At 48.7% G+C, this 11,545-nt stretch overlaps 2 protein-coding genes across 2 annotated transcripts; both read left to right on the plus strand.

Moving 5' to 3' along the window:
• The first annotated feature begins 2,608 nt into the window (after positions 1-2,608).
• On the plus strand, positions 2,609-5,481 carry LOC127764432 (alpha-1,3-arabinosyltransferase XAT2). The gene is made up of 6 exons (XM_052289314.1): positions 2,609-3,062; positions 3,171-3,326; positions 3,416-3,502; positions 3,657-3,788; positions 3,911-3,976; positions 4,191-5,481. Exons 1-6 carry the CDS (start codon positions 2,918-2,920, stop codon positions 5,354-5,356), a joined length of 1,752 nt encoding a protein of 583 aa, XP_052145274.1. The 5' UTR covers positions 2,609-2,917; the 3' UTR covers positions 5,357-5,481.
• A 5,427-nt stretch (positions 5,482-10,908) lies between these two features.
• On the plus strand, positions 10,909-11,319 carry LOC127762516 (uncharacterized). Its single transcript, XM_052287028.1, has one exon. It carries the CDS (start codon positions 10,909-10,911, stop codon positions 11,317-11,319), a length of 411 nt encoding a protein of 136 aa, XP_052142988.1.
• Positions 11,320-11,545: the final 226 nt, after the last annotated feature.

The following is an 11,545-nucleotide window of genomic DNA, read 5'->3' on the forward strand; positions in this document are numbered from 1 at the left end:
TGAGTTCTTGCTTTAGAGTTGGGCTGCATCGGTTTTGATCTTCGACGAAGAGGTAAAGCTTGTTATGGCGGCTTGCGTTCTCGGGGCTAGTGCTTACATCTTCATGACACTCTAGCCCCGTCTATACAAACCGCTGAGTTATCATATATGCTATATAATCTAGATCGATCTTGCTATATTACCGTGTCGGCTAGTCTCTATCATCGAAAATAGCCGATAGGGCTAGATAGCTGTGTCGGATTAGATTATATAGCATATCTACCATCTCGAAAAGGCTTTCTTAGACTTGTTTAGATCCTATGTTTCTCCATGTGCTTAATGTTGCATCAGTTTAGTTTGATCTGTTAAGTAGCATGTTCTATGGTTGTTAATAGAGATAGCATCGGAGTTTCAGCCGGTCTTACCTGACTTAGTTATCTCGTTTCATATATGTTTACTTGATATGCTAAGCCTGCCCTTTACATTAAGATCTCGTTTGGACCAAATATACTAAGCTTGCCATCAGTCTGTCAGGTTACCCTGACACTAGATTGATTCCTGTTTAGCATATTTGATCTATACCGAAATCTTGGTATAAAGTGGTATCGGATTACTAGCCGATACACGGTGGGTTTGCCTGTCAGCTATGCTGTGAGCGTATATAATCCCTGCCTTAAAGTGTTCATGGACTCAAGTGGTTTATACTGTCTCGGCGCGCTGACCGATCTATCCTAATCACTTGGTTCAAGAGTACTTCAAATCATAGATTATATATTATTGACATCTACAGCCGACAGAGCACGTCCAATTATCCCTTCTCCATGTACTACATGGCCGGTCTGATCTGTATCGCATCGGCCCGGTATAAACGACACGCCATCGGCAACCCAGCCGATCGGTTATCGTTTACGGATTTAACTTTGTTTTCTTTGTTTCTTGTTGGTTGTTTTCTTTGTTTCTTGTTGGTTGCAGATCAAACCAACTGGCACACCCTGAACCCGAAAGCGATCTCTTTGGACCTACACTAGAGTAAAGCAAGTCTCTCAAGCCAGCGCGTGTTTTCCGCGTTGACACTCGTTGGCGTGCGGCTAGGGAGGAGATCGAGTAGGATTTCTTCAGGAGTCGTAGCAGAGATTTCGAGCTCTTGGCGGTTAGAGGTGTTACCAGGCCCTACGATGTGGCTCCCGGAGACGGGGTGCATCGGGGTTGGGGTCAGGCAAGCAGCATGGAGGGCAACGTGGAGTTTGTTAGAGTTTATGTTGAATATGTGTACAATGTCAATTACAGTTTAGGAATTGGAGTTGTAATAGGTATTAGGAATAGAGTGAGAGTCGGACTCTATCATAGGATCTCTCTTAAATAGAGGGACGAACCTGTTGTAACCGCATATGGTGACTTAGCACAGCGAGATGGTGTGGCTGCCGGCGACGTCCGGGCGTGAGTCATTGTAACTCTGATACATTGTAGTATGCTGGATCGCAGATGAGCACCCGCAATTAGTATCCCGGGTATGTAGGCTTCAGCTGAACCTCGTTAACAAATATCGTGCCTCGTGTCATCATCATGTTTGGATCTCCTATGGCGTTTCTTCCGCGTTTGGTTGTTGATGGTGATTTCAGGCCAGTTTTATAACATCCTCGCCTTCACTGTCGAGATTCAGCCGAATCCGGCGAGGTAGAGGAAGCGGGTGAAGGGAGGTCCCATTGCCTCTGCCGCCGTAGTCAAGTTGTTGCACCGATGTCGTCGAGCCGTCGTCGCTGCCTCCCAAGGCCAGATCCGGCGAGCACCAGGTTGGATCTGGCGAGCTTAGTGGCGTGGAGTCGCAGCCATCGCCGCCGTCCGAGGCCAGACTCGACGAACCACGGGCTAGATCTGGCAAGGAGGAGGCGGCGCTGGCATTCCGACGAGGAAGGTGGAGGGAGAGCGGTGGAAGGGGAGAGGGAGGGTTGCACCAACGATGGGAGGAGAACGGCGGAGGAGGAAAGGGAGAGTTGTGCTGGTGGTAGGAGGAGAGCAGCGGAGGGGGAGAGAGAGCTACGTGCCGACATTTGGAGAAAGCGTGACGGGGATGACCGGACGAGGATGGGAGGGTGTATTTATATTTCTTTTTCTAATTTTCGGGATGTTTGATGTAAAATATGAGGACTAAAATAGGAAATAATATGGGTTGACATGCAAAAACTGAAACAGCTTTAGAACTACTGAACACTATGAAAAAAACTGATTTGAGACCTATGACTTTATCCTACATGATATCATGACACTCCGGTAGTAATGTCTTGCCCTATCAATGGATGTCCTCTCAGCTGCTTTCCGGTCTCCTGCAACGAGAGTGTTCACACTGACTAAGGCTGTTATTTTGGAGCTCCCCTATATACGGATGGATTAACATGTGATAAATTAAGTATTAGCTAACAAAACTTGAAAATATATTAATATGATTTTTAAGCAATTTTTTTATAGGAATTTATTTTAGAAAAATACACTGTTTAGAAGCTTGGGAAGTGTGCGCTAAAAATGCAAGAGGTGAGTTGGAAAAAATTTATGTAAAATTGAGCCTAAGCCGCCGTTTGTTTGGAACGGGTAAACTATGCAAGAATAAAACCCCACCTCCCATCATCACTGTTTTAACCCAAAGTGCCAAACACATACTGAGAGACCGCTAGTGCTGGGACTGGGAGGAGAGCGCAGAGGAAGAGGAATACTGGAAAGCTGACGAAAGAGGCAAGGAAAGGAAGGAAGCTAGCACGCACATATCCAGCCAGCCCAGGATTGCAGATTGCTATCCCCCTTATTCTCGCAACCACGCTGATCCCAAACCCCATTCCGCCTCTCTCGGCCGGTCTCTCCTCGCGGGATAGGAGAAAGGCAGCGGCGGGCGCGAGGTCGGTCGAGTGGAGCGGCCGGCAAGAAGAGCGAGGAGATTTAGGAGGGGGAGATGAAGCCCGTCGAGCGCGCCAAGCTGGTGCGGAGCCTCCGGCAGGAGTCGCGGCGGCTGCGCCTGCTCGTCCTCGTCATCGGCTTCTTCCTCGTCACACTCACCTTCGTCGTCATCTCCAAGCCCGACGCCCTCCTCTTCAACCGTACGCCATGCCGTCGCCGCTTCTTCATCATCTTCTTCTTCTTTTTCTTCTTGGATCCTTGGATCGATGGTAACACCAAGCGCCTCACTCGTTTCTTTGAGTTCGCAGTGAACGGCCGGCTGTCGGTGGATCATGCGCCGCGCTCGCTCCTGATCCGCCAGCGGATCCACGCCGACTCCAGGAGATCCGCCGATACCTTCCCCGCCGCCGAGGATCCCAAGGTGGTGGACGAAGACGAAGGCGCCGAGGACGCCACCGCCAAAGGTGAAAAGCTCCAGAGCTAATTGCCGCCTTGCTGCAGTCAGCAAATCTTGGGCCTAGCGTACTGACCTTTTCGTTATATATGATGATAGGGACTAGTGAGGAGGAGAAGAGGCTACTCAGTAGTGAGCCCGAGCAAGGCAAGAACGAGGAGGCGGCCACTGCATCTGAGGTGTTAGGTGAGCCGTCACCTTCCAATCCGTCAATAATTTCCTTGTCTAGCTCTGTCTCTGGATGCTTTGATTCACGGGGTCTTGAGAGGTCAAGAGAGATTTGGGCGCCATCAATTGATGCTTGCTTTATGTATGAGTACTTTGGTGGTGGGATGTGCAGGTGGTGGAGGCGAAGAGGATAATAAGAACGGCGAGGAAGAGGGGCACACACAGCATAGCAAGGTGACCCTCCCGACTGTTTCCAATTATACCATCCGTGATGCTGAAGACACTGACAATGGCAAGCAAGAAGGTAGTAGATGCTGTTTCTTCTTGTGTTTCTTGGACTTTACTTGTGGTACTAGCTGTTTTGGTACTTGTTAAGCTGGTGCTTACAAGTTCTTGGTGGGTATGATGGCCCTACTTTGTCTGCAGATGGCAAACCGAATGAAAAATATGAATTTGAGATGGACGCGGACAAGGGAGACAATGTGGAACCAGGTTAGGATTTTAGATTTCAATAAATGCCGACAGGAAAATGGACCATCTGAATTTAGTGATTTTGGCCATAGATGCAAAACCCTATTTTGGTATCCTAGACCAATGGCATCATACACTTCAGATTCCTAACTACTAGATTGAACCTTAAATTAGACTGATTATGCTTCATTCAGTCTTTTGTTTCTGCTCTTTCATTGATGATACTCTATTGCAGAAACTGATAATGAGGAGTGGAACAAGAAACCACTATGTGATTTCTCAAACTTCAGAGCAAATGTCTGTGAGATGCGGGGCAACATTAGGATTCATCCCAATGCAAGTTCTGTCATGTACATGGAACCTGCCAGTTCAAAGAGAGAGGAGATATGGAAAGTTAAGCCTTACCCTCGTAAAGGTGACGAGCTCTGCCTCGGCCATATTACAGAGATAACCGTGAAATCAAGCAAAGTGGCACCTGAGTGTAGCAAGTATCACAATGTGCCTGCAGTGGTCTTCGCTCTGACTGGATACACTGGAAATCTATTCCATGACTTCACCGACGTGCTTGTCCCTCTTTTCACAACCGCAAGCGAATTCAATGGCGAAGTTCAATTCCTAATCACAGACATGGCTATTTGGTGGACAAGGAAGTATAAGGTGGTGTTTGATAAGCTATCCAAGTACCCCTTGATTGACTTCAACAATGACGATCAAGTGCATTGCTTCAAGCATGCAATTGTTGGCCTTCATGCTTACATGGAGTTCACAATTGACTCATCAAAAGCTCCACATAACTACTCAATGGTGGATTTTAATAGGTTCATGCGCAGGACCTACTCACTGCCTAGGGATTTTGTAACTGCGCTTGGTGAGATTCCCAAAGCCAAGCCAAGACTGCTCATTATATCCAGGCAGAGGACAAGAATGTTTCTCAATCTTAACGAGATAGTGGCGATGGCTGAGGAGATAGGTTACGAGGTGGTGGTTGAAGAGGCCAATGTGAGCTCTGATCTCTCCCATTTTGGCAAGGTTGTCAACTCTGTTGATGTGATGATGGGTGTCCATGGTGCTGGACTCACCAACTGTGTGTTCTTGCCACAAAACGCTACATTGATTCAGATTGTGCCATGGGGTGGACTAGACTGGATATCAAGAATTGATTTCGGCAACCCAGCGGAACAAATGGGCCTGCGTTACAAGCAGTATAGCATTGGTGTACATGAAAGCAGCCTTACTGATCAATATCCCCTAGATCATGAGATCTTCACAAATCCTCTTTCGTTCCACAAACATGGATTTGAATTCATCAGGCAGACCTTCATGGATAAGCAAAACGTCAAGCTTGATTGCAACCGATTCAAGCCTGTACTCTTGGAGGTTCTTGATCAATTGAATCAATAGAAACCACTAATATATTGCAAGCTGGGGCACTGTTTTTGTCCACAAATTTTTGGTTTCACCGTTCTTTATTTAGTAAAATTTGTTGGCCATCTTCTGATTACATGAGCAAGGCAGGAATTAATTTATTTGTCTAATGTGTAGAAAATTATGCTGCCACATGGATTTAAACTCAGATATCCATGATGTGTCATCTAGATCATATTTCTCGATTGGAAATAGAAAATAATTTATTTTTTACTTGTAAATTTTTGTCCATCTGGCTTCTGCATTGCTGTATTAACTATCAAAAATATCATCCACATGAACATTAGTGATCGATAAGCTGCTACCGACAGCATGATTTGAGGAAAGTATAATGAATGTTCCAGGCCTGACAGCAAGGATAGCTGAAGAAATTGGAAATGAGTAAGTGGAGACCATCATTTTTTTGTGCTGTGTGATTCATTATGATTCTCCACTTCTAAGAGCAAGTTTAATAGTATAGCCAACTACTACCTCCAATTCATATATAGCCAATCTAATAGTTTATTCATACAATAGTTACATACTACACTATTAATACTTGGTCCCACCTATCATACACACTGGGTCTTGGAGTTCATGCTACAGCTGACTATAAATCTGTAGCTCGCTGCTTTTCTCTCTCCTCATTTATCTTCTTAAAATATGTTTGTAGCTGGCTTATAGCCTGTTATTGTACCTCCTCTAATGAGTAGTACGTGCGCAAGCTGGAAGGGGTAAGGTTGGTGTAATTAGGTGTCAGGTGGTATGGTAGAAGCTAAGCTGACCAACCTCTTGAACCTGCACATTAGAAGACATGTTTTGGTCCTTCTAAATACATTGTATAAAAACTATATAGGTAGGAGTAGGTGGCAAAATAAGTCGCAGTAGGATAGCAGGAGCAAGAAATCAAATTTTTACTGTTTCTTAAACGTTTTAAATTTTTATTTTTAAACACAAACACTTCAAAACTTATTTCCAAATAATCTTTTTGGCCACGCCAACTATTAGTAACAATGGCACACCTGCTGTGAGGTAACGCCAACTATTAGTAACAATGGCACACCTGCTGTGAGGTAGAGTGACAGTATTATTGTTTTGTCATGTTAAACTGGGTGATGCGGGCAAAAGTTTTAAATTTGAAATAAGTTTTAGGATGGATTATTTTAAAATTAAAAAGTTCAAAAAATAAAAAACCCCAAGAAATCAGTATAGTTTGGCATTCGGGAATTAATCTTAGGTCTGATGTACCTGTACCACATTATTTTTTTGTCAGTTTATTTTCGCCCATCTATTTTGTTCTACATGTAGACACGCAAGTACCCGCTTCGTCCCTAAAAAATGAACTTTAAACTATGAATCGTAAATCTGAACAAAGTTTATTTTCACATTCATAACCGGAAGTTAGTTGTTTTCTAATATAGGGAATATGTTACTAGTAGTTTTTTTTAATATAGGGAATATGCTATCGTCATCAATGGTTGGGGTAATCCATGCTGTAACAGCATGCCTCACTCAATTGCGCTCTAAAGAAAAAAAAAAAACTCCCTCAATTAAGACTTGAGAGACAATCACTTGCCGCACATGCAATGGTGGTGCCTTTCCCATCTACTATCTCCTAGTAACCTCCTAGCCCAGACACAAGCAGCAATTCCTTGCTATTGACGAAAACATGAGCACGATGCAAAATGCGATCGGATCCAGGAGCAGAGCAGCGGCCAGCAATACTAAAATCGAGATGACACTTGGGCTTAAAACAGCAGAATGAGATGTATGGGCAGGCACATGTGGAGGGCGTGCTTGTGCTTGGCGTTATGAAAGGCTCCATATCCCGCATGTTTCGCGCCAGCTCACAAGGGCTTGTTTACCATGCTGCTGCTAACTTGTGCCCGACCTTGAGGGCCCAGCGCTCCGCCGGATGCTCCGGGAGGTGTTTGGGGGTGTCGGTGGATAAAAAGAATAAAGGCAAAACAACGAAGATTTTTTTTTTTTGAGAGAACAAACAACAAAGCGAAAAATACTTGTTTTACCTCCTTTTTTAAATGTCTCGCATGGACGTTTGCGTGTTCTGACGTCATAAGAAGCACCGGACATTTATAGGTGCAAAATCTAATCTACCCCATATATAACTTGCCACATAGAGTCGTGCTTTGCACGACTTTGATGCCGGTTTAAGAACCTTCTCTATAAGCCATGATATGGCATAAGCTAGCTTACAAAATATTGATTGGGCTGAACAAATTATAAATTTGGCAAGTAAATTGGGGCAGGTTAACCATATGTCCATACTATTTTCTTGATATATAGTCTGCAACATAAAATATACAATCAATTTCAGCTTATCATTATATCAGCACTCCCACCTTATACTCTGAAGCACCGATAGTAGAGCATCAGTTGACAAATATAAATAGACTATAGTAACAAAAGCATCCAGATTGCAGTTAGAAAGACTTCCAATTAACTTTTTAACACCTATTATGCTGTGATATGATTGAATTTACCGATTCTTATTAGTGGGGTAGGAATACCATATGCACAACAGATCAGCAGGTGAAGCTTTGTCAGCATGTTCAGAACTTGTATTTTCCACAGTGCTTTCTGTGATATAGCATCGAAAAATAATAATCAAATGAGCCAAAAAAAAAATCGTAAATGACTACTGGAAAATTGGTATCATCAATTTGGTAAATACATCCCATCAGAGAGAAAAATATAATACTTGTTCAATCAAGAGGTTGACTGTTCTATTTCGCAGTCTAATGACATGCTTGGATGGATCAACAAATGGTAAAGACCAGAGCAATTTAGTCAAAGGGCACAAGGCATTAGATAGAACAATTTGAATCAAGATAAAGCAACAATAACATCAGTTGAACATTTGATGTTTAAGCGGCTCAGAATAAGTTTTGCTAATCATAAATAATTTAGGTAAGTCAAATATTTAATGCAAATATTCCAGAAGTGTGAAACCTACTCTGAATACTGAATTTTGGCTAATTGTATATAGATTGGTTCAGGTGGAGTGAACCTCATCTGATAGCATTCAGGTACCTAAAGATCTTAGGCAGGTAATCAATCTATATGATTACCTAAGAAAATTTGCTTCAGTTCATAGGATAAAAATATAATTCAATCTTAATAAGTTTGGTCGGCGTTAATTTCTTCGTAAGTCCAATTGTCGAGGAGTGATCCTCTCTAGCGGGAGATCGTGAAATCCCCCTTTTGTGAGTTCGGCCGGGGGAAACGGTTCGCCTCTCGAGATCGTGTATCCGCCCTCAGGGTTTCTAAATCGCGTATGGGCAACAAGATTATATAGGTTCGGGTCGCTATGAAGCGTAATACCCTACTCCTGTGTGTGGGATTAGTGGTTGAATGTTACAAGGGTTTCTAAACTCCGGAGAGCGCTCTTGCTCTTCGCTTCCTGGAGTTCAGGCCTACTCAGTGTCGTCCTCCTTTTTCGGTGGGCAAGGTCCTCCTTTTATAGTTCAAGGGGATACCACATGCGCCGCTTCTACCTACTCTTTCACGGGAGAGGGACCCACTTTACCTTGACCGGACCACGATCCGTGCCTTCGCCCGGAATCTAAACAGCAGTCCGTCCTTGAGTGGGACCCGGCGCCGCCCCCTGCCTGACACGGGGGACAACCCTGTCATTCCCTCTTAAATGAGTGAAGACTTGTGGCGGTCCTCCTCACGTGGAGGGAACTCCGGATAACGCTCCGATGGGACGGGACATACCTACCTCCACTCTACCGGATAAAGAGGCGACGTGGGGGCACGCCTGCCCGTCCAATCGGACGTGACCGGCAACAGACCGGTCACAGACTGGTCACACCCGATTGACGTGGGTCAGTCGGGCGGCACCGCACGTCTGCCCTTACCGCATTAAACGCGGTGAGGGACAGTTCGGGCACCGCGCGCATTGATGGTGGTTCGGCTTGGTCTCCTCCCCGGTCGCTCCCCCGCCACATGGCGGTTGGGCGAGGGCCTCGGGGCGAGGCAGCGCGAGGGCCCGAGGGGCGTGACGTGGCACCCCGAGGCCCCCTGGCTACTTCTGCGACTCACGAGGTGCGGGGGAGGGCCAGGCTGTAGAGCCACGTGGCTGGATGGGAAGGTAACTTCCCCTCACTTTGCCTACCCCGGGCCCATATCTCCGACAGTAGCCCCCGGCACCGCGTCGGACATTGCCCCCCCGAGGGCAGTCCGACGTGGCGCCTCACGATTTCGCGTGCCGAGGTTGTGGGCCCGACGAGGAATCCAGACGATTGCCGCCGGGCGGCTAGGCTGGCGCATTAGTCATAACGGCGATTTGACCGCCACTAACTGCGCCCATAACGGCGATTTGACCGTCACTAACTGCGCCGATGATGGAGGCGCTTAGGGCGCGAAAATCTTGGGGTCGGCCATACCACGCCCAGAATCATCACCCACGCCGCCTCGACTCCCCCGCCCGCGAGGCACGCGACGGGACCGACGGCGGGCCCGCCTAACCGTGCCCGTGAACATCGCACGGCCTGCGCCGAATGTGCCGCTGACAGGTGCACCAAACGCGGGGCGCGGGTTCAGTGGGGCGGCGTGATGAGTGGGCGCGAGAGTCGAGGAGGAAACCGCAGGTGCAGGAATCGAGGGGGCAACCGCGGGGGCGTGAAACAAGGAGGCGAGCGCGGGCGAGGCGGGGATAAAAGGATAGGGAGGCGGAGAGTTCGTCTCCTTCCTCTCGCCGACTGCTCACCCGCATACTCGCTCCTCAAGCCCTAACGTTTCTCTCACTCCACGCTATTCCGTACACCAAACTCCTCGCCGTTTCCCCGCCGGTCACCATGGCCCAAGACGCTGGTGACGCTGTGCTCCCGGCGTCGCTCATCACGGCAGAGAGGCACCTTAGCCTCATCCGCAAGATCATGCCAGAGGACGCCGTCGTGAGGGTGGGGGAGTCGCGGCCGCGGCCGCAGTACCTAGAGCGATCCGTGCACCTCCTGTCCTTCGCCATGGTGGGGTTGATCCCGCCATTTTCCAGGTTCTTCCATGAGGTTTTGGATTTTTACGAAATTCATGCCTTGCATCTCGCACCCAACGCCGTGATGACGCTGGCCATCTTCGCGCACTTGTGCGAGATGTTCGTCAGGGTGCGCAGACGATGCGGCTGTTCCTGTCCTTCTTCGTCCCACAGCTGCTGCAAGGCGTGGTGGTGGGAGGATGCTACTTCTAGCCCCAGTCAGGAACGGCGGGGCAGTACATTGAGAGCCACCTTCGCAAGAAGTGGGAGGATTGGAAGAAGGATTGGTTTTACACTGCGCTACCGGATCATCCGCGACTTCGGCTCCCTGTCGGCCCTCCCAAACGATCCGCCGCGTGGTTGGCGGTTTCGGAACTGGGCGAGGAGTACGACGCAGGGCGAGGAGTACGACGCAGTGCCGGATCGCCTCAGGGGCCTGCGAAGCCAGGGCTTAACGGGGGCGATGGTGTTCGGCGATTACTTCCGCCATCGCATCGCGGCTCTCTAGGAGCGGTCCCGTGCCGCGTGGGAGTACACTGGGCACAACGATCCCATGCGCACCCACGTGGGTGAGCGCTGGTACTGGGGCGAGGAGGACGCGAAGACGGTGATCCGGCGGGTGCTGGGCCTGGACACTGTCGAGCAAACGCCGATTCCAGACGGGATCCTCCCCCTCTGCAGTGACCGCGACCAGGAGAGTATCCTAGCTGTGATGTCGGCCGTCAGTGCTGGCAGGGGTCGGTCCCGCCGGGGCGGCGCCGGTGGTGGCGGCGACGGCGCGGGTTGCAGCGGTGCAACCGCAGGCGGCAGTCGGACCGGCGGCTCTGGCGGGGGCGGCGGCTCCAGGGCTCCCGGTCCGAGCCATGGGCCTGCGGAGACTCGGCCGGCGACCCGAAAGGGAAGCGAAAGGTGTCCGAATCTCGGCCGCGTTCTCCCCCGCGCGGAGGGCGCGCTGAGCGAATGAAGGACCGTCCACCAGCGGGCCACAAACGCCGCGCCACGTCCGAGGCTGGACGGAAGAAGAAGCTGCTCCGGAAGATAGGGCAAACGGAGCCGTACCGGGGGAGTTTCATCGAGCCCCTGAAGTAGACCTTCAAACGCCCCCTCGCAGGTACGATCGCTAGCGCCCGACTCGGTGCTCTCTATCCACCTTGGCCTCTTGCTCCTCCCCCTTCTTTTTCTTCTTAACG

Source organism: Oryza glaberrima, chromosome 2 (assembly GCF_000147395.1).
Source record: "Oryza glaberrima chromosome 2, OglaRS2, whole genome shotgun sequence".
Taxonomy (NCBI): domain Eukaryota; kingdom Viridiplantae; phylum Streptophyta; class Magnoliopsida; order Poales; family Poaceae; genus Oryza; species Oryza glaberrima.